Source organism: Oryza brachyantha, chromosome 4 (assembly GCF_000231095.2).
Source record: "Oryza brachyantha chromosome 4, ObraRS2, whole genome shotgun sequence".
Classification (NCBI taxonomy): domain Eukaryota; kingdom Viridiplantae; phylum Streptophyta; class Magnoliopsida; order Poales; family Poaceae; genus Oryza; species Oryza brachyantha.
The window spans coordinates 21,120,630-21,145,982 of NC_023166.2; the positions used below are offsets into that span (position 1 = coordinate 21,120,630).

The window sequence follows — 25,353 nt, forward strand, 5'->3', positions numbered from 1 at the left end:
CTTGTATGTGTCTGGACCTGATCTTTTTTTACAAAATTTGCAGGCATCCACACGCTTTCAGAGGTTTGGTGTCGTTTGAGCTGAAATATCCATGTAGCTTTTGTGGCTGTGGCTTCTGCTCTTCAGGGTTGGGCGGTGGCGCACAGAAAAGTCAAGGGTCAAAAGGCTGTGAGAAATGCCAGTGGTTTTGGAGAGTTTTCAACCGATGCTTTGTTCAAAATCGTCCAATTTCTTTTTCCTTGAAAAATGATTCAGTTTTGACCCTGTAAGAAGGAGAATATTTGCCTCTCTCTCGATAAAAATCCTGCAGCTGCTGTTGATTTATTCAGAGGAAAAAATGGGATTTCCTCAGAGGACAGAGAAAATAGCCTTCGAACTCCTCTCCAACACGGGCCCAACTCGTCCAGGCCGCGGCGCCCGACGGCCCAACTACGAGCAAAACCCGGCGGCGGCGGTTAGCGTGGGATCACGGCCTGGTAAGAAAGCGTGTCAGAGTTTCTTGATGGGCTTTGCTTTTCGGCCCACGGCCCACCGAGCGTCTCGCTGCTGTACACAAGTATATGCGCGGCACTGCACCGTAGGTAACGTCGCATCGCCCAGGTCAAGCGGTGGGATGCGTGCCGATTCTGGTGGCTTCCTTTTTTTTTTTTAACTTTACGAATCTCGCAAATAAATAGCTTGCGGAATCTGTATATGCACTACTGCTCAAATTGCGTCTACTAGAGTTTGTCTCGTCAGCTTATTTACAAGGCTAAAATTAGGTATAATTAAATACAATAAACAGAAAAAAAATATTTTACTTTTCTTTTGTTTCCATTCACCTCGAACATTTTTTTTAGATAAATGTTAGCGTAGAATCTAAATTGTTATCACGTATAATAATTTTCTTACCTACAAACATACACCAAGCTAGAGTTCAAACTTCTAATTAATACAACAAAATACTTTATATTATACTTCTTTTCTTTTTATCATCGATTTTTTACTTGAGCTATTATCATAAGTAATAACAACTTTCATGTAATAAATACATTCATAGTCAGCTGATAAACATTTTTAGGTGAGGGTCCAAAAGATTTTTTAGCTAAGGGTCAAAATTTCTATTACAGGAAAAAAAAATTCCATAACGAACCAACCAAAGATTTGATGTGCATATCTAGCAGTACAAATGATTCATATGCAATTGTAGCATGGTAGGTAACCAGAAATGAGGGGGATCTGGATTCTGGAGTGAAGCAAACTCTTTCTTATTTCATCATCGTTCATTCATGGTATGTACCATGCATGGCATGCTACCCGCCACATAGAATGTACATTGCCGAGAGCCCAAGATACATAAAAAGGGAAATAAAAATAAGTAAAAGCAAAACAGAAAAAGAAAAATAGAAAGCGCGCTTCCACGCTAGCTGCAAATATATCGCTCTAATAATCTGCTTCTGAACGGAGAAGCACATCGGAGGAGGAGAGATCAGCGGAGGCAATCGGCGAGGAGGGTGAAGGGGAGCAGCTAGCACAGCAGAATGATCAGAGGGCGGCGTCGTCCCAGGTGGCGGCCCAGTTGGTGGCGCTGCCGACGCGGGGCATGGAGTTGATTTTGGTGAAGGTGTCGACCTTGAAGGTGGCGCCGCACATGACGCCCTCGCTGTCCACCCGCGGCATCGCCTTCAGCCGGTTCATCGGGTGCTCGAAGCTCTTCAGCCCGCCCTCGCTGTGGAACATGCACCCCACCGGGAACGGCGCGTACGACTTCCCGCACCCTCCCTTCACGATCTCCCTCTCGTCGCAGATCACCACCGACCCGTCCGCCGCGATCCCCCAGTACAGCGGCACCTCCCCGTCCGTGCTCTGCAAATTCCACCACCACGCGCGCTCGATTCAACGATATGTTCGAATCCATCAGTTCGATTTGGAATTATTACATGAAATTAATTTGAATTACCAGGGCGGCGAAGACGGCGCCGGACTTGTTGTCGAAGACGACGAAGGCGAAGGAGCCGGAGAGGTCCTTGACGACCTGGTCGGCGGGGTAAGGGCCGCGGTCGCGGAGGGTGCGGTACGCCTCGATGACGAGCAGCGCCTCGTTGGTGGAGCGGCTGCACAGCCCGTACTGCCGGATCAGGCTGCTCAGGTTGTCCAGCCTCCCCATGAACACGCAGTAGATGTCATCCAGCCCGCAGAACATCCTGCGTATGCCACGCCATTATTAATCGTTTGGATCTTGGTCAGTTCATCTTACCATGAATTTCCGTTCCTTAAACCCGGCCTTGGCCGATTTGATTAATTAATTACCTCTCGTAGCCCGAGAGGCCGTTGCGGGCGTGGCCGGCGACGCAGGCGAGGGCGGCGCCGCCGCCGAAGGAGGTGGAGAAGGCCTCGATGGGGTGCAGGGCGTGGAACTCCCTGAGGATCTCGTCGGGGTTCTTGGGCTTGGCCGCGCTGCTCCGCGGGCTGTTCAGCTCCGCCGGAGCGTGCGCCACCTGCTTCTGGAATATGGCCAACATTCTCGCCACCGGTCGCTACACCTGTTCTTCCTCCTCCTCTCCGGTAGCCGGATCAATCCGAGGACGGCGACGACGCAAGAACGCACCACCTTAGCTACAAGCTCGAGCCGCTGCTGCCGAAGATGAGAGACGTGCCGGGTTGGCGAATGGAATGGAGGTGCGGATAGAGATGTGCGCGTCTTTATAGACGGATTTTAGGACGAAAATATCCTACTCGCGCGCGCTGTTTGATTCCAGAGTCAGTGATGATGTGAGAAAGAAGTTAAAGGGGAGAAGGATAGAGACGGGAAACGAGGATAAGATCATCACGCAATACTGCTACCGGTTGCCGCTGGAATACCCCGATGTGATGTTGCGACACTAGTAGTAGTAACCGGCCACCTTAACCGCGACGTGCGGTGGCCTCACCTTCACGGTGCCCTGCACCTGACCCAACGCCTTTGCTATTTCTGCACTCCTCCTGTTCGTTTATTCGGCAATTGGCTGCTTCTGTTTTTTCTTTCTTTGTCTGGATGCTGGCTTGCGAAATGAGTTGGGATGATTATAAAAGATACAGCAAACTAATTGAATATTTTGAATTTGATAAATGGGTTGAAAACAGTTTTGTAAGGAATTTATGCACGTTGAACTTTTTCAAAATCATACTCCTTCCATTTCAAATTACAATATATTTTGATTTTTTCAAAGACAAAATTTTAAATTTAACTAAGCTTATATAAAAGTATAGGAATATTAACAAATTAGTTTCAGTAAATCTAACATTGCGGATATGTTCATACTATATTAATTTGTCTCATGTCAAAAGTTTTGCTACATTTTTCTACAAATTTAATTAAAAAAATGGCTTAACTTTTAAAAATTCAAAGTATACTATGATCTAAAATAGTGGTAGTATTATTTAGGATGTACTAATCCATTCTTCCCTTCTTTCTATTATGTGATCTAATAAAAGTACTATGCATCCTCTAAACACAACACGCTCCTATGAAATTTATAAAACTGAATTAGTAGAGGCAAAAATGGATTCTTAAAAATTGAGTGATTCTGTTTATCCGTAAACAATCATGTTTTTGTCGTGATAGATAAATGGGCTCTACTTATGAAGTACGATCACCGGAGGTGAGCGAAACGGAGGAAACAGCAGCGAGGGCCGCCTTCCCGCGGGCACCCGCCGTTAGTTTTGGCGGGAGCGGTTTTATTATAATCACCGTAATTATTGCTCGCTGAACCACCTGTCGGACACGTCATCGCCTACTCGAACTGCGTGCTCGCGTGGGGCCAAAGCTGCCGCTGCTCGCTAGCCACACCCGCTCCCGTGGACGCGACCTGCCACGTAGGCTCGCGCACCGCCCTCACGGCGCCACCCGCCGCGCCTGCCACGTGTGCGCCGCCTCGTTCCCGTGGGCTGGGGAGGCAAACGCCGGTGGGGTGAGCGCCGAGCCGTACACTGACGGGGCGGGCTCACCCGAGCAACGACGCGTGTGGGCCCGGGCGTTAGGGATAAGGCCGGCACGGGGTATGGTCGCTCGGTACACGTCACCGTGCGTCGGACCGGAGCGATAAGGTCCGTGCGGTTTATTTTTTTCTCCAATCGAGCGGTTGAGCCGGACGCGGCACCAACGTGTTCTCACGTGTCCGATTCGGCAACGAGTCACCTTTTTGTTGTTAGAGTTTTTTCTCTCTCTTGTCAGTGCACCAACGTAACGTGTTTACTAGTACACCCAATCCAAGATTTGTGGTCAGTGGCGTTAATTAGGGGTGATTAAACTGGTCAGGTACTGGATCAGGATGCGTGAGTAGAGTACAGGTCGGTAGCGCTGATCTTGGATGGTCAGTACAGCGGACACACGCTTATCCAGACTTGATAATCCTTGTCTCTATCTATTACAGAATCCTGCTTAAATCTGTATCCTCTACTGGTCTGGATAATGACAGTTCAAACCGTGTGTTTACATAAGCAGTATGAAGGACGTCAACGCATGCTGCGTCGCAAGGAGCCAAGCAAACAACTCACACGGGATAGATCGCCTTGATGTGTTGCAGTAATGTACTCACAAGGAATCAAGTGCCTGGCTGCAATTTGTGGCTTTGTGCGTTTGCAAATAGTTAAAAAATTAGAACTATTAATTGTCATCTGATGGCATTGTTTATTTGGTGGAAGGAATTCCATATCAAGCCCATGCAAAGTAAGTATAGCTGGTAAGTCAGAGCCAGTCGCTTTCGTTATCGTGGCTTGTATGCATTTGTTTTACTGGAATTATTTGGTATGTTTCTATCCTTCGCCGTTGGGATTATCGGCAGCTTTTCTCGGAGACGTGCGTTTCAGAAGCTCCGATTGGGCAGAGCTGCCGACGGAGATACGAGTCAGCACATTTATCCTCATTTCCTACACATAGTTACGTGCTTGTAGTTTCTCTAAATAAAGTTACATGCTGCAGTTAAAAAAATCGATCAGGATTAACTTTTATATTAACTGTCGCTTTTTCACTGGTGCACCCGGCTTAGCATCCAGCGGCGGAGAAAGGCTCGGTGGGACCTGTCCATCGCCGCGCGCATGGACCATTGTGCGATCAGCTGCCACATCGCCACGAACGACGACAGGTTTCTTCAATAGCGAACGGCCATTATAGAGTTAATGGTGACTACTGACTAACGTACAAAATATATTACCACTCCGTACCAGTGCGACATGTTCTATCTATCACACCGGAATCTTTCTCTGTCCGGAGCGGTCCACCTCAAACAACGCTAGTAATCTCTTCACTTTTATTCTTAGAAATCAAAATCAAAATTTTTAACCTTAACTTAAAATTAATTTTAATGTTTTCATCCTTGTTTATTTTCATACTTATGTTTTTAATTACTAAGAACATGTATATAAAAATTTTATTTGAAATTATTTTTGTTTGTAAATATGTCATTTGAACATATTTATTTTAAAAAAATGGATTAAAACCGGGACTCTATATCCAAAACAAATAAGCACAGTCAAATAGATGTAGTTATACTAGTGTGAAATTAACACCCAAGTGAGAATGAGGCCTTCTAGACGGCCCACATTTCATCACAATCTAGTAAAGCCCGGTGAGCATAGATGGGCCCGGAGTTGCCACTTATGTGGGCCCATGCCTCATGTGGGTAGCGATAGTAATAGGCCAAGTTTTTTTTTCGGGTTTTTTCACAAACCTATTTAACCTTTAAAAACTTTTAGCTTAAAAATTTATAAATTTTCAGCCCATACTATTCTGACCTACGAGCATCCTCAGCAGCACATCTATCTCATTCTTCATCCTAGATGAAAAGTAAAAATTGAGCTCTAACAAAACATCTATCTCATCATCTATTTTTGAATATAATCTATATTAGGAGAGAAGCTCTATATTTGGATGTTCATTCTTCTTCCTCCAAAGAGATATGAAGAATGTCATGTATGATAATCTACTGAGTACAAAGATATATGAAAGATGAAATTGGTTTATATGATTATCTAAATAAAAATATGAATGACTAAATTTAGATAAGCCGCTGGCCAGGCTCCAATCCTTTAATTTTGTAGGGAAAAAAAAAACTTAGGTTGGCACCGCTGGACGTGGGAGATAGAAGAGGCCCATGGCAACGAAATCCAAAGCTGCCCATAGACATCCAGGTGTTCGTCGAAGAGACACCACAACAACTCAGTTGGCCTCGTGCGCTTTTGTGGTGCGTCGAGACAAAACGCCGAGAAGAGCAAATAAAACAAGACGGTGCTGGTGACAGCCAGCCTTGCATACGGCTAGTACCGGCAAAACACACACGACATCGGGGAAATGTCATGCGTGCACGGGCTCGTTTTCATCAAATTTGGTGTGTTCGCGAACAATCTCAGCAAACTCGGACAAAATCTGGTAGCTCGATCGCCTCGCCTCGCTGCCAACCCGAATTTACGCTAGTCCTGCCAAGTAGGAAGTGCGATCTAAATTAATTATGAGTTGTCGATGAGCAGCTCATTCAAGTTGATGAGCAGTCATTCAAGTTCATGCATGAATCCAATCCAGACGTCACAGATCCACCAACAAACAAATGTATAAGGTTCGAAAATAAACTTTAGTAAAAACTTTAATACTAATTTTAAATTTAAGTTAGAAAAATTAAATTTTGGTTTATAAGTGAAGTAGAAAAAAAAAACGTGGGCTCCGCATTATTTTCCAAGACAGGTGTTCTCTGCTTCGTTGATCAATCAATCTTCGTTCAGAAGTTCAGTTTATCGGCTTCATCAAGATGCACAAAATGCTCAGTTCACGATCACTTTTACTCCTCGTATGTACGGCAAAATGCAAATCAAATAAGCTAATTGGGGTGATTAACTCATTAGGGAGTGCATTTGATTAGTTCGCTAGATTGGGGATGGTTGGTGAAGGTGGTGGCGCAGAACCCGGAGCACGTCCAGGAAGAGGACGACGCCCACCAGCTCGTCGCCGTCGGCGGCGTCCACCACCCACACCTGCGTCACGCGGTGCACGATCGCCTGTAGCATCACCGCCACCAGTGAGCTCCCCGGATGGCACGCGACGGCCGCCTCCGCCGCCGGACGCCGCCCCATGATCTGCTTGTTGCCTCGCCTCGCGCACGGCGCTGCCACGAGGTTCTTGAAGCCATCCTCCTCGTCGTCCGATGAAGACGAGGAGGAGGACGACGACGATGAGGAGGAGGAGAATGTAGGGGAGCACGAAGAGTCCCCGGAGTACAGGAGGTCGACCATGCCGAGGAGGTTACGGCGACGGAGGCGACAGCTGAGGTCGTGGAGGGTGGCGTTCGACGTGGCGGCGCCACAGTGGACGAAGGCCGCGAGGTCGCCAGCCAAGAGCGCAGCGATGGCCACCGCGACGGATACGTCGCAGGAGCAGAGCGTCGACGGCGAAACCTCGCCGACGAGGCTGGGCCGGATTCCGGCACCTGTTATAACGGCAACGGAGGAGTGCGACGCCAGGGCGGAGCGGATGAGTGGCACGGCCGACAGCGCCCTGTCGCCGGCGGCGACGGCGAGGGTGGCCGGGCGGACGATGCCGAGCTGGGAGACAGAGAGCGACGCCGTCGGGGAGAAGAGCCCGATGGAGCCGAGGAAGAAGCGCACCACGTCCTCCACCGTTAGCCAGCACATCTCCCCCGCTGCCGCTCGCCGCCGGTCCCGGATCGGCACGACGAGGCAGCGCGCGCCGTCCAAGAAGGCATCCACCGCTTCCAGCACACTGTGACCAGATCAACCAATTTCGTCAGACGAAGCCACACGTGTCAGCGTTCGAGTCAACATCGTTACACGTGGCGCGACCTCGCGTCGGGCTCGATGCGGCGGACGGGCGGCGGGCCGGCGGCGAGCAGGTCGGCGAGCGTGGCCTGGAGAGCCGCTCCCGTCGAAGCCAGGTTGCTGTCAGCGCAGAGGAAGAGGAGCACGTCGACCATGCACACCCTGCCCGCCACTGCCCCCTTCCCGTCCCACACGGCGACGGCCGCGTCGGGACCCCGGTCGCCATCACACTCGAGCTCGGCGATGGCGTCGGCGACGGTGGAGGAAGGCCGCAGCCACCTTAACGCCGGCTTGCCGATGCAGAGATCCGACACATCGTGCGCTTCAAACACCATGCAAGTATGCAAGAACACATGCAGGAGGATGGTGGAGCACACCGCAGCAACGGCGGCGGCGGAGGCGCTGAGAGATTCAGTCAAAAGTGTAAGGAAAAAAGTGCTTCAGTGGACGGAGTAATGCAACCCGCCCTAAATATATAGACAACTACTTGCAAGTGAAATGAGATCGCGCGAGAGCGAGACATGGTGTTGCCGCCAACACGGTGGGAAGTTGCATGAGAGTTCTCCTAACTTCAGCTTTTTCCAAAAACTGTTTCTACCAGAAGTTATCTTAAACGGTTTACAGCTTCTGAGAATCTGTAGTTACAGATTTTAGAAAATGAACTAAGAATTCAGAATCTGGAGAAGTTGGGTTTATGAGCTTTTCTAGATTCTCAGAAGCTGGCTACCAAGCAACTGCTTCTCAGAATCTAAAACTTCCCGAACAGGCCCCAAACAGGCCCGCAATTTGCTCAGGTAGGCGCGGTGTTCTTCTTTATTGAAGATTTTATTTTGGATAATTTATAAATTGTCTGCTTTTAGGATGGTATTTAAACTGTAAAACAACTGAACTAACCATTCAAAAATTAAGAAAATATTTATATCCACTTCAATCTTTATATAATATTTTGACGAGACATATTGTTAATCAGTTAAAAAAGATTGCTTGAGAAAATTCAAAATATAGTAGCGGAAACAACCGTCCATATTATTGGAGCATTGTTGGTCTCCTAGCATAATGTTCTTCTTTACTCCATATAATAAGTAGTTTTAGCTTACATTATTTATCACATAGAGACTTAATTTTTCAGTAATTACTATACTGGAGTTAGGTAAAGTAGGAAATAATTGCATTGAAATTTAAAAATATTGTAGATAATATATTGTAAATGAAGGGCATTTTTATTATTTGTAGGTTCGTATAGATATATGTGACGTTGGTTAAAAAAATAAATGAATTTTTTTTGGATACAGAGTAGTTTTTTAAACTCGATTGAACTATGATAAACATAATGTAAATTCAATTTTGTATCTTAGTTTTAATTTTTCCCGAGGTTTAGTTGCCATTGCTTCAGCGACGCACCTTGGTATGCCATTCAAGTGTTCAACATCGAATGGTATATCATTTAGATAGAGGTGTGTATGTGTGGTTGATCGAGCTGATCGCTCGGAACGGTTATGCTTAAATAGTCGAGAGGTCGGCGTCATTACAAGACACGTTCGTTGCATTGTCACACTGAAAGTAGCTAGCCTACTATGACGTGGCAACGAAGGCATTGGTCGTTTTCTTCCTTGCAGTTGGAGAGAAACAGTAGTAACGTGCCAGCATGAAACCGACGGATCCACAGGTCTTCCTCGTTTCGCGTCCGATCGAGTGTGCAACACGTGCTTCGATCCATAGATAGTTAGAAGAAAATAATCACGCAAAACGTGAAATCCCACTAGTGAATAATAAATTAACTAGCTATTACACACTAAAAAATTTACTAATATGATTTTTAAAGTAACTTTTATATAATTTTTTTTAAAATACATTATAGCGGTTTGAGAAATGAGCTCATATAAAATAAGAGTTTATTTTCCATCGATTCTAACGAAAGCAACTTAGTTATTCTCGTTAATGAAGATTAGTCTATTATTTACCATCACCAGCGAGGTCAAACAGTCGATTTAGGCATGCACGTGGCAAGTGCGTGAATTAATTATGGGTTTTTCTTTAAAAGAACGTGAATTCAATACACTTGATCAGTTGCTCTGATTCGTACGTACATATATACGTGGTGCGTACTTGCGTTGGTTGCTTGCTAGTACATCCAATGAAAGTTGAACTGAGCCAGCTGTAATGTAATAATGTATATCTGTAAATCTGAAGTAAAATACTGATGATTCGATCCATGCGTGTTTATTTTTGGGGGTTGAATTGATAGATCCAATACATTCCGATGCATGTCTTGTGCGCTCATTAATTAGCTAGTTGCACACGGGACGACAGATCTGTTTGACTTATCGATCGATTACACCTATCATTTCGGGTACAATCACGATGATTTTGTTTGTTTTCGACATTTTTTTCATCATCTGACCGAGGATTTTATATACAGTTGTACCACTGGTACAGTAATACGTAGTCAGCGTAGTATTCGGGAGGCAAATTGCCGCATATATGGATCAGCAAGCCGGTGTACGGCCGCCGGCCGCAGGCCCGCAGCGGTGTCGCGCCCGGCGCCAGCGCGCGCAGAACAGAGAACTAATGCGGCTAGCCAGGTCATTCGTTATACGTTATAAAACTTTGAAATATTATGTAGATTTATATAAATATTAATAAATTTATATATTAATATAAATAACATACATTGATTAATAAATAAATTAGGAGCCAAAATATTTTACAATATAGGATGGAGATGAACGGTGAGTAAGAAATCTAAAACCTTCAAAATAGTTTTTCTTTCCCCAAATATGGCAACGTACTTACGTAGATTTTAGCAAGTAGCACTACAATGTGCATGAGTACATCCGTTGTAAAATATTTATTGTTTTAAGTTGTTTAACAGAGTTAAGGTGTAGTTAAGGGTAGGATGGAAAAAGATTGAACGGGAGATGATTAATATGACTAACAGTGTTCCAGAGTAGCAAGTTTTTCTAAAATAGATTTAAATATCAAAACAATAAGTTTTTGAAACAGATTAAGTATAATTTATCAAAACCAGAAACATAAACAGTGGCAAATATACTACTCGATCGATGACAAGCAAGCGAGGACCAACGCGCGGTGGTGTGCTCGGCTGGACGCAATCCGTGGTGGGGGTGGTGTTGTGGGGAGACGGAACAAGCAGACGCGGTGGTGAGGTAGGGGAGGCCGGGCGTGTCTGCGGCGCACTCATGGATGGACCTATACGCGCGTCGCGTGCCTGGACAGGTGCCCGACATGCAATGCAGATATGCCGCCACACTGCATCGCCGACTGGATCTCTACTTGTCGCACCTCGCATGCCTACCTAAAAAAACAAATAATGACAGTGAAAATACGAGTTTTTTTGCTTTTGTTAAAAGAACTGTGAATATAACTTTTATATCTATTTTCTTAGTTGTATAAAAGCAAATGCTAAAAATAATCTATGATGAAAATTCTAAAATAAAATTTAAATTTAAAGGTAGAAATTAAAATTTTGAGTTACGCAAAAAGACGACGATGATATATAAAAGCAGATTCGTTCCATCAAAACGAAAAGTAACGGTCGAAATGATTATTCCAGAGAGGTGAAACCGTGAGAGTTCTGCAATTTACCAGACTTTTCTCGATTCAAAATGTACACTGGTAGTGGAAGCGGATTTATATATCTGAAAAGGACGGTCACTTATTAGCCGGTCTATCTGACCCAAATTCGATCGATCGAGCATGTTCCCGTCCAGATCCAGTGACCTTTAGGCCTACCCACGATAATTAAAGAAGGCAAACTTACTTTAATCGACCCAGTAACACAGCAATCAAAATGGTCACTCGAGATCGTTCTCTTCTTTTCCCTGTGTTGTGTCCCCTCACGATGCACACTACTCCAGTCTCCGGCTAGCTACCTATACTCATCACAAAGTCAGAAAGCAAGCTGCAACCAAAGCAGACATCGATCAATGCTAACTTATCTATAGTACCATTAGCGTCGAGGGATTTGATTTTCTTTTGACACTTTATAAATCGAGGTTCCATTATTTGACATAAATTATCATTGTCTTATATGGTTCTATGTATTATATTCATGAATACCAATATAAATAATCTGTTAACAATAAAAATATCAAAACATTAAATTCATTAATTAGGCGTTGGGGGTAGAATGCAAAGCATTTTTTAGTTGGGGTGGAACGGGGTTGTGCAAGTGAGGCAGTGACGCCCATTTTGGCTGGGGTCGGAGAGGGAGGAGCGACGTACGTTTGGGCCGGATAAACCGGGCTACCAAATTATCTGGGCCTTGATCGATGATCGCTGAGCAGGCCGGCCGGGAGGAACAATACATGGGTCTCCAAAGAACCGGCCCACTATCTTGCCACCAATACTCTTTTTTTTTTTTTCTCAATCTCTTCGGCTTGGCTTAACTCAGCCAGGGTGTACGTTTTTATTGCCGATTGCGGTACCAGTAGCAACCTGGTACATCTATCAGGTTCAAAACATTTATGACTTATTCAGCTTGAAAAAAACAAAGGATTTAAATTTTAAAAGGATTGATACCTATCAAAGCCAATAATTTTATAGCGAGGAAGTATATGAAAATCAAGGAAAAAAATTTCTTTTCATAAGTTGTAGGCAGGAAAGGTCGTAAAATTTGTGTTCGGTTAAACCTCGTGAAAAAAATTCGATGAATTGATGTGTGTATTTATTTTGATTGTTTCATTTTTTTTCCATTCCTAAAGGTTAAATTTCTTCGTAGCAAATAGTTCTTAAAAAGTAAGATCCGTTTGGTTTTCTTCGGGTTTAAACTAGGGTTGATAAAAGATTTTTAAAGGGATTCATTTTTCTAATGATATTTTTTTCCTATATAGGCCCCTTTGATTCTTAGGAAGATAATATAACTTTTTCCGCAGGATTGTGTTCCTATGGCCAAATTTATTGGAAAATAAGCAAGGGTTAACACCTTGGAAACTTCCTTTGCTCCATGTTTTCCTGTGATGCAATTGAATTGGTACTATTTTACATGTTCTCTATTTTTTAGTAGCATAAATTCTTTGTCCGACGTATCTTTAGACGTTTTTTCTGTCCTATTTTTTAATGGAAGCCTAAAACTAAATATCGAACGGAAAAAGAATAAGAATGTTTTCTTTCAATCCAAAAGCTGGACTCACAAAACCATTTAATTTCGTCTTCCTTTTTCAAACAGTGGACTTAGACCGGCCGGGTGATGCAACAGCTGTTTGCATACCCACTCAATCTAATCATTCGAATTAATTAATATAACGAGATCTTTCGCTAATACATGCATTGATCATGAATAGAGAGGAGGCTAGACGACGACACATAGGATATTTTTTATCTAATCCGGCCGGTTGCGCTCCCAAACAAGCTCATAACCACCGATTACGAGAGTGACGAATGACCGTAACACCGCACCTAATCATGCATCTCCTGGCCGTCCAACCGCTCCGTGCACCTGGACCATATGGAAAGTAGTAGAAAATTTGGATGAACTATACCAAAATTTTCCAAAATATTACGACATGCGGCTTAAATTTCTTCTCCTTCTTAATTATAACAGCAACACTGCTGTTCGACCAAGAAAAATTGACTAAAAATAGATGCAGGTTTGTACGACAATTTTATGGTACACGAATATGGAAAATAATAGATTTGTTGGTTTATTTTTATTATTTTTTGCATGGTTATAATTTTTTGTGTTATTATTTAGAAAAAAATATATTTGGAAAAAAAATTAACACCAACCTACCTGAAATAACTTCTAAGACAAACCTGTAAGCAGAATTACACTTTAAACCGCTTCCACAATTTGGATTTTAAATTTAATTTTCAAACTGGTGTGGGATATTTTATTGTAACTTCTTCGTGCACTTGCTTTGAAATTGCTAAGATCATGCATATAAGTTTTCCACAAATACATACTACTCATTCTGTTATATATGGATGTTTGAGATAGCTGAAATTTTAAGATTGAAAAATTATGTGATTATCGTGATAATTATTTGAGGCCATACACAATTAAAGTAACTACTATAAAGTGAAAAAATAATTTAAAAATATTATATGAGGAACTTTTACATATAATTGTTTTACATAATTTAGCCATTTAGGAGCTTGAAAAATGTGCGTGTGAAAATCTAATATATAACGGGATTAGAACAAAGCCAAGACATCTTGGATCTGTGCTAACTTTACAAAAAAATTATACCAACATTTCCAAAAGATACTATAAAAATATATCTAATGGTGTATTTGATGAAACTAATTTGACTTGATTTTATATACGTTGCTGTTTAATTAAAAATATATTGAATTATAATGAAACTAAAACGTCGGAGCATATTGAATACCTGTCACACTGTTTCAACTAGATTCTCCACAATATTTACACAAGCAAACAGTAACACTATAATTTTTTTTATAACAGTTGAAATTTGGGTAGCCCTTTTCAAATTCACTTTGTCCATTCGGGGGGCAAACCTTTTTCAAGTTTAAGCCGCCGTGCAAATTCGTCAACACCTTTTTCCAAACTTTCTCGTGGTCGTCGGTGTATAGACCATGCTCACGTGGCGGCCTCGAGCGTCCAACCGCGGGGCCCCCGAGGTCACTCCACTTCCTCCCGTATCCCCTTTCCCACCACCGTCATCCACTCCGACCTCCCTGCATTACACCCAATGACATCTGGGCCCCACCTTAAGCCCTACCCCACGTGTCATGACAGGGGCGCAGACCAACACCAACGCCGCCCACCACAGTGGGTCCCACATGTCAGCTGGGCCTTTTTTTGGGGTCTCTCCTCCTCCCCCTGGGACGCGTGCCCCTCTCTCCCTCCTCCCGCTCCGCGCACGCAACGAATAGAAGCGGAAGCGAAGCGAAGGAGAGAGAGGAGGAAACAAAAAAGCATACCACCGCAAGTGGAAGACGACGACGAAGCGGGCGGCACCGCACCGCACCGAGGTGGAGGAGGAGGAGGCCCGGAGGCTTTCGTTGGAGTGCTACGTCACGCACGTCGCCGTCAAGGAGCAGCGGAGGGTTCTCGCGGGCGCGGTTTGGCTCGGCTCGGCTCGATCGATGGTGGCGAGCTGAGCTGCACGGAGCGCTGGGGCGGCGGGAGCTGGGGGAAGGCGAGGAAGACGAGGAGGAGGAGGAGGAGGATGCGCAAGTCGTTCAAGGACTCGCTCAAGGTGCTCGAGGCGGACATCCAGCACGCCAACACCCTGTGAGTGTGCGCCACCCCCGCGAAATTTTCTCGCCTTTTCCGAGGTTTTTCATCGTACTATGTGCAAATTTCCCCCCAACATTTTCGTTGTCGCAGTTGGTTTCGTGCTAGACTCGTAGCGTGCGTGCTGACAGATCTAATAATCGCTGAAGCATCTAGGTGACGAGTAGGCGACAGATAGTTAGGAGTTCATGCTTTGCGCATGAATGGTGCAGTGCCAGGTAGTTGACACTAATCCGGTGGTGAGTTGATGCACGCCATTCACAGTGGGAAGTGGTTGAATTCGACAGGGCCTCGGATTTCTCGAGGGATTATGACGGGGCTTGCCTCCAGATGCGGATGTCGTACAGCCCGGCCGCGCAGTTCTTCCTCTTCCTGGTGCAGTGGACGGATTGCAGCCTCGCCGGTGCTCTTGGGCTGCTGAGGATTCTAATTTATAAGGTTGCGTTCTGTGTGATGCGAGTTCATAATTCGATTTTCGATTGCGTCTCGTCGTGATTGTTTTCTAAAGGAATTTTAGGCTGCTTCGTTGTGCAGGTTTATGTAGATGGAACGACCACCCTGTCAACTCATGAAAGGAAAGCAAGCATTCGGGAATTCTATGGTAAATGCTCTGAAAAATTGAGTTGATTTTTTTTTCTCGTGTCCACAGCTGTGAGGTGTTTGGAGTGTTAACATTAGCCTTCTTTGTTTACAGCTGTTATATTTCCCTCACTGATGCAACTACACAAGGGTATCAGCGACATCGATGACCGGAGGCAGAAGGCAATTTGTACCGAGAGATACAGAAGGAGAGATGATGATCAGAACAAGAGGCAGGTTTCTGAGATTGATGTCGAAAGAGAAGAAGAGTGCGGTATTTGCATGGAGATGAATAACAAGGTTGTGTTGCCCAACTGTAGCCATGCTATGTGCATGAAGTGTTACCGTCAATGGTGAGAAATCTAATCCTTCAATCCCAAAAATTGTTTGTTCGTGTTCAGCACTAATGATTAATGGATGCAGTTTCCTTGGCAACATTTTGAGATTTGTCTAGTTCAATTCAAGGGTAGTTTAGTCAAAACACCAGTAAAATGTTGAACATATTTAGCTGTGCATTTCGTTGTGAGAAGTTAATAGCAGCATGCTGTACTGTACTCTGGAAATGGCTATGCACAATAAATTAGATGGTGCTATGCTGCAACCTCATTAATAGATCTGTACCTGATTATTACAGCAAGACATTGCTTATTTTTCAGTCATGACAGCAAGGGTCTTGTCAGTTTTATGCTTAACTCTTCTTTGGACTGTTCTTCCAGAGACACTTGTATTTTATTTTGAGAAGTCATTTAGCTCGTGCGAAAGGCGAAAGCACAACAGATACTTGTAACCATTGATCATTTGTGTTTGCAAGTACCAGTACAAGACAACTATTGTTAGCCCTTTTATGGTATTATAACAAAGCAAGTGACCCCTTATGAAGGGACAAATAACCATAAGAACATCACTTCAATTTCATATTCTCCTGCACTTCTGTTTATATAGTGCTGTAAAACTTCTGCTGCCAAGAATGTAGTATCTCACATTGTATGACAGTAACTCTAGTATGAATGTTAATGTACAAAATACCCTATCTGTTACATGAACAGAAGGAATGCAAAGAATGCACATATAAATTTATACCTTGAGTACATAATCTTTAGAATATCTTCTCTGCTATATGAATTACTACCTGGTCACTGGTTGCTGAACTATCTGTTACCAAGATATTGCTGCATTCATTGAACCATGTGCTATCCTTGTTGCAGGCGCTCAAGATCTCAGTCCTGCCCTTTCTGCCGTGACAGCCTCAAAAGAGTAAATTCTGGTGATCTGTGGATGTTCACAGATGACCGAGATGTTGTTGACATTGCAACGGTGACTAGAGAGAACCTTAGGCGCCTATTTATGTACATTGAGAAGCTGCCTCTCGTTGCACCGGATAACATCTTCTATGCCTATGATTCTCATGTAAAATAACTAGAGCTTCTCATAATGACCTACTCATAATTGTTTTTGGAGAGTGACGGATGTCTTTATTGGTTCATGCAGAGGATGTTCCTTGTCCTAGGATGTGGCTAACCCAGGAGCAGACTATGAACTTTGACAAGATACCTTCTGAATTCTGACTAGGGGATACTGTGGTCAGATGTTGTAAATGCTTGTACAGATTTATAGTATGCAGTGGAAAAAGTTTAGGGATGGAAAACCTTGTGTTCTACTTTAAACTCTTAATGAGAATTCTTAGTACATGCTCATTTAAATGCTTATATGAACACCGTGACAGTTTCTTTATTCTTTTTGCTCATTACCAGCAACCTTGTTTCTGCTGCTTATTACAGGTTTTATTGTTGCTGAAAAGCCAAGGGCATGTACAACGGCTGTCTTTAAACTGTCTGTATGTTATGAAATTTACAAATAAACCCCTCTCCATCTAACAGACGACCACAGTGTCTTTGTGAAGAGACGGCAAGGGTGTGTGCTCTAATGTCAAACCGACACCGCTAGCACTGTTGTACGCTGCGCTTATCTATTCATTAGTACTATTGATTACCTTAATTTATGTGTTAAGGGATAAATTAAATGTTTTATAGACAAACAAATAGATAAGTCATTGTATAAGTTGTCTATTTAGCTGTCTGTGTGTTAAATAAACAACAACTATCTATACTGTTGTACTTGTCCTTACGAGGACCAGTTAGCAGGTTAAATAAAAAATAACTATCTATACTGTTGTACTTGCCCTTAGGAGGACCAGTTAGCAGCAGAAAGACTGGCTGATGAAAAGTTCCTAGTATTTCATAGCCGTTTGGTACATCTACTATTGTAGTAACTTCACAGAGATTTCTACAGGCTTTCTAGTACAAACGTCTTAATAGAGAGCCCACTACACCGTGCTGGATTTTTATGGGCCAAACGCGGCAGGTGAGCAGCCGGTGGCAATAAATTCAGTCATACCGTACTGCCGTACTGAATGCAAATCCTTCTTTTTTTAGAAAAACATTTCAGAGGGTTTGTGGATCAAGCTAGCATATTATCACGGGGCATTGGCAGGAATGTCAACCAGCAACAGAAATGACCAAGCAGGAATTATGGATCACAGATCCACAGCTCGATGGATAGCAAAAGATTCAGCTCTTTGTGTTTTGTCAGTGATGGAATCACGCCATCATCTGTTCTTTCTGAAGCACTGTAATACAACATTCTTCCCATAACATAAAGGGGCAGTAAGGGTCAGTTGCATGCTACTCAAATACTTGTGCATGTTTTTAGGCAATCAAAAGAAGCCATTTGATACTACCTAGGGAAAAAAAGGTATCATTTCCTCATGCTGAGCTAAACCTTCAGACCAAAGCATGCTGCTGCTCCTTCCGAAGGGTTCGTCATATTGTCAGAAAATTCTCATTTGTTAGCCTGAAAGGAAACCATGGAATGGAATACCTTTACTAATGCTGAGAATACTGATAATGAAGCAAGGAGCAGAAGAAACAATTTGTTGGAAAGCATATCTCTCACCTTATCTAAAATCCGCACGCTCCATGAATCGCTACTTTGAGGTAAGATATGTTCAGCGTAGTTTATACCATGTTGGGACTGGTTTCTTAGTAGAGGCAGCCTTGCAGGCACAGAGGGGTCATCGTCGCTATCATAGTCACATTCACGGTCAGGTCCAAGAGCCCTAAGCACCATTCCAAGAATGATTGACAGCACCTGCAAGTAATCGTGTAGTATGTGCAGAGGTAATTAGTGTTGCTCCCGTCCAAAGTGTATGATGTAGAATTTCAGTGAATACTCATTATGCCAGTATGAGGGTATAATTTTAACTTTTAAGCATACTGGAAGATCTCAACGAGGATGCTCATGTACACACATAATTCTTGGGCTACAGGTTATAGAAGCAAAAAAAAAAAAAAAAGAATTGGGTTCTAGCTCAGTGAAGGTGCTGAAAATCTCACCTGGGCAGCCACAACTGAGAGGCCTATCCATTCACACATCTCAGAATTTGATCTAACAAAATCCTTGAATTCTTCAAACTTTCCAGATGGGTCATCAGGGAAATCCTGAAAGTTTAGAAAATTTTGAACCATCATCAAATTGAATAGAAGATATCTTTACAAGGGAATATATGTGCATAAAATTTTATAAGTTGAGGTAGTTAAAAGCAGAAATTTGGTATTAGAAAAAGGGAAAATAACCGCAGGAGTGCTGCTTACCTCTTCCCAGTTGCTATTCAGAAATATGTCAATGGTGATTGCTCCTTCCAGTATAACAATAAAAAACACAAAGATCATGTACTGCACGTCAGGTTAAGGAAAAATAATCCTTAGATCACCAGGTTGAGTTACATGTAAGGTTACACTAGTGAAATTAAAGCATCAGCTGCTGTTTGGAGGCTTCATTGGAGAGCAGGAGTTACCACACCGAAAAAAAGATGAGTTCGCATTGTCATTTCAGAAATGATCTCCTAGACTAAAATTTTTTTTGTGGAACAAAACTGACATTATGCAAAACAATTTATCTTCCATCTCTAAGTCTATGTGGCCAAGATACTTCGATAAATCATTTTTTTAGAAAATGATATTTAGATAAATCAATAGGTAGTAGTAGCTACCATGCCAGCATAAAAACAGAGACATTTTTTTAGAGAGAACATATCTAGTCAACGAACAAGAAGGAAACTTGACTTTATTAACTAAAAACATAAAATTGTAAAGTCAGGCATCAAAATAGCTCCCAATCAGTTTGAAGGATACACAAGAGAGGCAGTGACTATTTGCAGTTTCAGCTGCAATATGGCCAGAGCAAGTTAGCAAGCACATAAATACTCCTAGCCCAATAAAAGTATAGATAAACCTGCACGGTGAGTAAAAGAATTAGTTCATATCACACACTTAAGGAATTTAAACACCTAATGTTTATAATCTTGTTTCAATCATCTAATACATAGTGAACTAGGGGATATCCTATGTAATTTTGCACAGAGCTACATATTTAAAGTAGAATTTGATTTGATATATAGCTCTAAAATTCTAATTTCATAGATACAATTATATTTTCTACACAACAGATTTTAAGCCAAAATTGGATTTCATATACAACTTCTGTCTTATGTCTCTATAAATGCAATTGTATTTTTTATACAACTATGTCAATCAATCTACATCATCATAATCTGGACCCACCACAATCTAATGTTTCAAATCTTTTTACTTTTCTTCAATTAATATGAGAATTTCTGGCCTTCAGAGCAATGGCGGCTTCTTTTCGAGCTATCTTTATGATATATAATAGATATATAGGTATTGCCTTTGACATCATAACTGCAATGGGGAGTGATTGTTTGAGTTTTTGAAAAAAACAAACGATATATTTGCAAATAAAAAATAATTTATAAATAAAACTTTTATATATGTATTCTTAATGATCTAAAAGCCAAAGCTGGAAAATAATATGATGAAAAGACTCCAAAATCTACTCCAAATTTAAGGTTGAAAATTTAAATTTTGACTTATAAGCATAAGCAGAAGCGAAAACATGGGGCCGAAGGTATGAATAACAGCCCAAATTAATTAATACTACTATCAGCACTGCTTGTTTCTGCATCGGATTATAATCTAAAGACATTTTTGAATCCTAAAGATTGATTTCCAAATCATAGTTTTAGACAGGTTTATCAATTTTCGTTTTTAGCAACCATGAAACAGAGCCTGACAAGAAAGTAACTAAGAAAACTACTAAAATCAAACCCTAAAGTCTAAAATCTAATCTGAAGCTCAGCCAAGCAGACACCAGGAAAGCGATGGCATAACCTAAAAAAATATTCACTTATCTCCTTGGACAAGTGCTCTAGTCCCACCAGATCCAATCAACTGTCGCATGTCCCTTTTTGTTGGGCCATCCATTGCGTCATCTTCCAATATGGCCCTAGCTACATTGCAGCCGCCACCTAAATTTTGGGGGTATGATTCCAGAAACAATACTACATAGTCGATCAGAAATTCTCTGATTTCTAGCGTCCACTACTTTTCTTCTGCATCACTGTGCTCAAATTTGCTGCAATGGTGATATGCTGAGCCAAGCTATTGTCCATCACCCATCAGAAAAAGGTAAACTTTTTTTCCATTCCATAGAGAAAAGAGTAAACTTTTAACCACCATACAAAAAAAAGAGAGGTGCTTGCTTTTCCTTCGGTGAGGGTGGATTCGGCCAACACGCAATTTCCAAATCTCTCGTTCTTGCACGGAACCCTCAGACGAACTGTTACATCTAAAGAAACCATTTTCTCCGACAAAACAGTACATACATTATATGCATTTTTGCTTTGACAAATTCTGTTGGAATTTGCTAGAAGCATATTGCCGAAGCAAAGCAGGGAACATCTAGCAACGCCCAGATCAAGACACCGAAAAGGGGAAGCTGCAGAATCGATCTGGCAATAACTTGCAGCGAAACTACGCAAAGACTGAGAAGGCGAGACAGCAGCATACGGGATCTCCATGGCTCAGTGGGGGGAGGAGATAGCGGATAGCATACCATGGGACCGGGTGGTGGTGGTGGAGCTCGGCGACCTCCCTGAACCAGGCGCGGAGCATCCAGAGCGCGTAGAGGATGACGGCCATCCCGGCCAGCCCCAGCACGGAGTTCACCGTCTTGAGCGCCGTCTGCACGCAGCTCCGCACCACCCTCCCCGCCATGCCCGCGCGGTCGCGCCCCAAACGCAACGCCTTCCCTTCTCCGGTCCGGTGACTCGCCGGTGTTGGGTGTATTCGGTGAACGCAGCCTCTCGGTCGCGTGGGAGCCAGAGAAAGAATGGGGGCGCGGGGCTGTGGCGGGGGCGGGTGGAGGTTGACGGCGGTGGCGTGGAATATTGGGGAAGGGGAGGGAGGCGAGGAGGGAGAAGCAAAGCGAGGTGGATGGAGGTGGGCGGAAGAGAAGAGGAGAGGAGGAGATGGGCGACGTGTGGAGGTGTGGAGGGAAAAGACATGAGGCGATTTTTCCACTGAGAAATTTTGGAGTGGATTGTTGCGACACGAGATGTGATATGGCTTAATTGCTGCCTCCTGCTTCTTTTATTTATTATTTGTTTTGTTTTTTAATAAAAGATTTTCCATCTCCGTTACCAATAGAGTTTATTTTTTAATTTCTCTGCCAAACGTTTAACATATGTATTATTTGAAAAAATTATAACTTTAAAAAATTAGTCACCCGTAAAGTGTTATCTATATTTTATTATTTAATAATAATAAAAATATTAATCGTAATTTTTTAAATAAGACGAGAGTAAATATTATATCTAAAAATTGAAAGATAAATTACTTTGGGACAGAGAAAGTAAATGATTGCTTCTACTCCATATATTGGTATTTGTAGTTTTGTACCGTATATAGTTGTGGCAATACGGCTTTTTGTTTTTTCTGAAAGATCATTAAATGGTTGCTTATACTGTATTGTGTTTGTACCGTATATACTTGGGGCAGCACGGGCATACGGCTTTGCCGTCACGCTCTCCCTAGCTTTGGAGAGGTACTAGACAATATAAATATCTCACAGTTTGATTTGAATTAGTACTAATTATTACTCCCTCCGTTTCCTAATGTAAGATGTTTTACTATACTTAGATTCATCTATTAATCAATGTATATTGTTTATATATATGTTTAGATTTATTGATATCTAGGATATGCTAGAAAATCTTATAATATGAAACGGAGTTATTACATCACAATGTTGACGTCGGATGATGTGGTATGATGATACGTAATGATGGGCAATGATACGTGGAGATTAGAGAACGAATTGGCTAAGAAATTACTACTCCTACGCACGTAGTATGTCCGTTATAAAATATAAGTATTCCTATTATCTTATTATATATATAATGGTCTTTTATATTTCTAATCATTACAATAATTTATAGTTAATCGTATACTTATAGAGGAAATATAATTAATCTAAAAGGTAGCCACCGAATAACTAAAAAATCATTACACATCTTCTTAATATATGCTAAATAAATTATAAATGACTTCATTTTGGACAAAATAGAAAATCATTGTACAATGTAGAGTCATGCTGAACGAGTTCCTCTCAGGGGGTGTTTAGTGGTGAAATGAAAATTTTTGCATGTCACATCAGACGTTTGACCGGATGTCAGAAGGAGTTTTCGGACAAGAATGAAAAAAACGAGTTTTACGGTTGGCATGGAAACCACAAGACGTATCTTTTGAGCCTAATTAATCCGTCATTAGCACGTGTGGGTTACTGTAGCACTTATGGCTAATCATGTACTAATTAGACTCAAACGATTCGTCTCACGATTTCTCACATAACTGTACAATAAGTTTTTCAATTTATCCATGTTTAATACTCTATTTAAGTGTTTAAAGATTTGATGTGATGTTTTTGGGTGAAAATTTTTGGGAACTAAACGGGACCTTTGTTACGTAGGATGATCTGCTTTCAGAGTCATGTCCATGCGACTAATGAGCATAGGTTTTAATCGTGGTATATCCGTATAGTTAAGTAAGGACCTGTTTAGTTCCAAATTTTTTTTTTCCAAAAACATTCTATCGAATTTTTAGACATATAAATAAAGTATTAAATATACGTAAACATTAAAACCAATTATATAGTTATGGGAAAAATCGTGAGACTAATCTTTTGAGCCTAATTAGTACGTGATTAGCCATAAGTGCTACAATAAACTACATATGCTTATGACAGATTAATTAGGTCCAAAAGATTCGTCTCGTATTTTCTTGGTGGAATCTGTAATTTATTTTGTAATTAAACTATATTTAGTACTTCAAATACATGTTTAGTACTTTAAATGTGTGTTCGAATAGTATATTCGATGTGGTTGTTTTACAAAAAAATTTACAAACCCTAATTTGTGACTTTGCAGATGGTACGTACTGTATGTTAAATGGCTTGTGTGGCCACGTACCTTTCATTACGCGCTATCTTGTATGCAAAGCCATAATGTTGGTGGCCCTAACAAAAACATAAATACGTACGGAGTATTAATTTATGAAATTATGTTAGAAAAGCTCTTACTGGGAATCATCCGATTGATCTTCTAAATCACAAGAAGGAAAACAAAAGATTATTTTTCTCAGGAAATGAGTTTTTTTTTGGCTCCTCTGGATCGTAGGAATTTTGCTCGTTTTTATAGGAAATATTCCAGTTCACATAATATTCATGTAAAATCTTTCAATTCCAAAGTAGACGATAGAAAAACAATAAAGTGCATTTACGTATCTTAGAAAAAAACAAAATGACGTATATGTAGCGAAATGTGAATACTAAGATGCCTAGATTTTTATTACTGGCGGATAAATTCGCAGGGCGTGCTACCACTATTAATTGCGTGACAGGCGGAAAGTACTCCTATCAATTTCATTTTCCTATTGACTTTTGATCTGACCATTTCTATTTTCAAGTCCGCCGGATAATGATATATTGTCTTTTCACTGGTTGGTACTCACCAATATAAGTTTATTTTCTTATGTTTGATTTTTTGTCTTATTTAACTTTTAGGCTTAATATTATTATTGCTATTAGATGATAAAACATGAATCATATTTTACACGTGACTATTTTTTGATTTTTAAATATTTTTTTAAATAAGATGAATGGTCAAATACTAGACATAAATACTAAAATAAAGTTTGTTTTTGGACTGAGTGAGTACTTAGCAAAACGTAAGAAGGTTTTTAATATTTGATCTTCTTATTAGAAACACGCTTGATCGATATTTATTTTATTATTAAATATACTTCAAGTATAACTTAAACTTTTATATGTTCGTGCAACTATTAAATAAAATAAATTATGACATTTTTTTGAAAGTCAACCACGTTAGACTAATGAAACTAGAGGAAGAAATAACGGACATGCACAATTTATTAAGACACACATGAATAAACCCGGAGGAAGTAAGAACGATCATGCGCAATTTTTTGAACCACACATGAATTCCCTTTCTGCGAATGAAAACCACATATATAGCTTCGCAGGGTCATCTTTTTTAAAGTGAAATGACAAATTTATAAACGAAAAATAATTTATGAATAAAAAATTTATATACGTGTTTTTAGTAATCCAAAAACAAATGCTAGAAAATAAGTTACGATGAAAAAACCTCAAAACAATTAAAAATTTAAATTTTAAATAGGTCGAACATAAAAATCAGGCCCTGATAGTTTTGAAGTCGCACACGCGTGCTCTGCTCGACAAAAAGTCATGGAACAGTCACCATTGGTTTTGTGCGGTCAAGAAGTTAATATAATTTGTACGAATGGACAACCATTTCCTAACTCCTAACGCCA

General features: G+C 41.5%; 4 protein-coding genes across 4 annotated transcripts; 1 reads left to right on the top strand and 3 right to left on the bottom strand.

Annotated features, from left to right (window-relative positions):
- Window positions 1–1,223: 1,223 nt before the first annotated feature.
- On the bottom strand, window positions 1,224–2,710 carry LOC102721357 (stem-specific protein TSJT1). Its single transcript, XM_006652971.3, has 3 exons — window positions 2,290–2,710; window positions 1,940–2,183; window positions 1,224–1,845 (listed from the first exon to the last, which is right to left on the bottom strand). The coding sequence occupies exons 1-3, from the start codon at window positions 2,499–2,501 to the stop codon at window positions 1,525–1,527; spliced, it is 777 nt and encodes a 258-aa protein (XP_006653034.1). The 5' UTR covers window positions 2,502–2,710; the 3' UTR covers window positions 1,224–1,524.
- A 4,163-nt stretch (window positions 2,711–6,873) lies between these two features.
- On the bottom strand, window positions 6,874–8,117 carry LOC121054214 (CBS domain-containing protein CBSX5-like). Its single transcript, XM_040523264.1, has 3 exons — window positions 7,807–8,117; window positions 7,237–7,726; window positions 6,874–7,005 (listed from the first exon to the last, which is right to left on the bottom strand). The coding sequence occupies exons 1-3, from the start codon at window positions 8,115–8,117 to the stop codon at window positions 6,874–6,876; spliced, it is 933 nt and encodes a 310-aa protein (XP_040379198.1).
- Window positions 8,118–14,610: 6,493 nt separating this feature from the next.
- On the top strand, window positions 14,611–17,317 carry LOC102707584 (E3 ubiquitin-protein ligase AIRP2-like). The gene is made up of 6 exons (XM_006653821.2): window positions 14,611–15,004; window positions 15,295–15,445; window positions 15,542–15,608; window positions 15,702–15,939; window positions 16,792–16,993; window positions 17,075–17,317. The coding sequence occupies exons 1-6, from the start codon at window positions 14,940–14,942 to the stop codon at window positions 17,102–17,104; spliced, it is 753 nt and encodes a 250-aa protein (XP_006653884.1). The 5' UTR covers window positions 14,611–14,939; the 3' UTR covers window positions 17,105–17,317.
- A 795-nt stretch (window positions 17,318–18,112) lies between these two features.
- On the bottom strand, window positions 18,113–22,013 carry LOC102721638 (tetraspanin-19). Its single transcript, XM_006652972.3, has 6 exons — window positions 21,557–22,013; window positions 19,777–19,876; window positions 19,237–19,317; window positions 18,979–19,083; window positions 18,539–18,733; window positions 18,113–18,436 (listed from the first exon to the last, which is right to left on the bottom strand). The coding sequence occupies exons 1-6, from the start codon at window positions 21,715–21,717 to the stop codon at window positions 18,425–18,427; spliced, it is 654 nt and encodes a 217-aa protein (XP_006653035.1). The 5' UTR covers window positions 21,718–22,013; the 3' UTR covers window positions 18,113–18,424.
- Window positions 22,014–25,353: the final 3,340 nt, after the last annotated feature.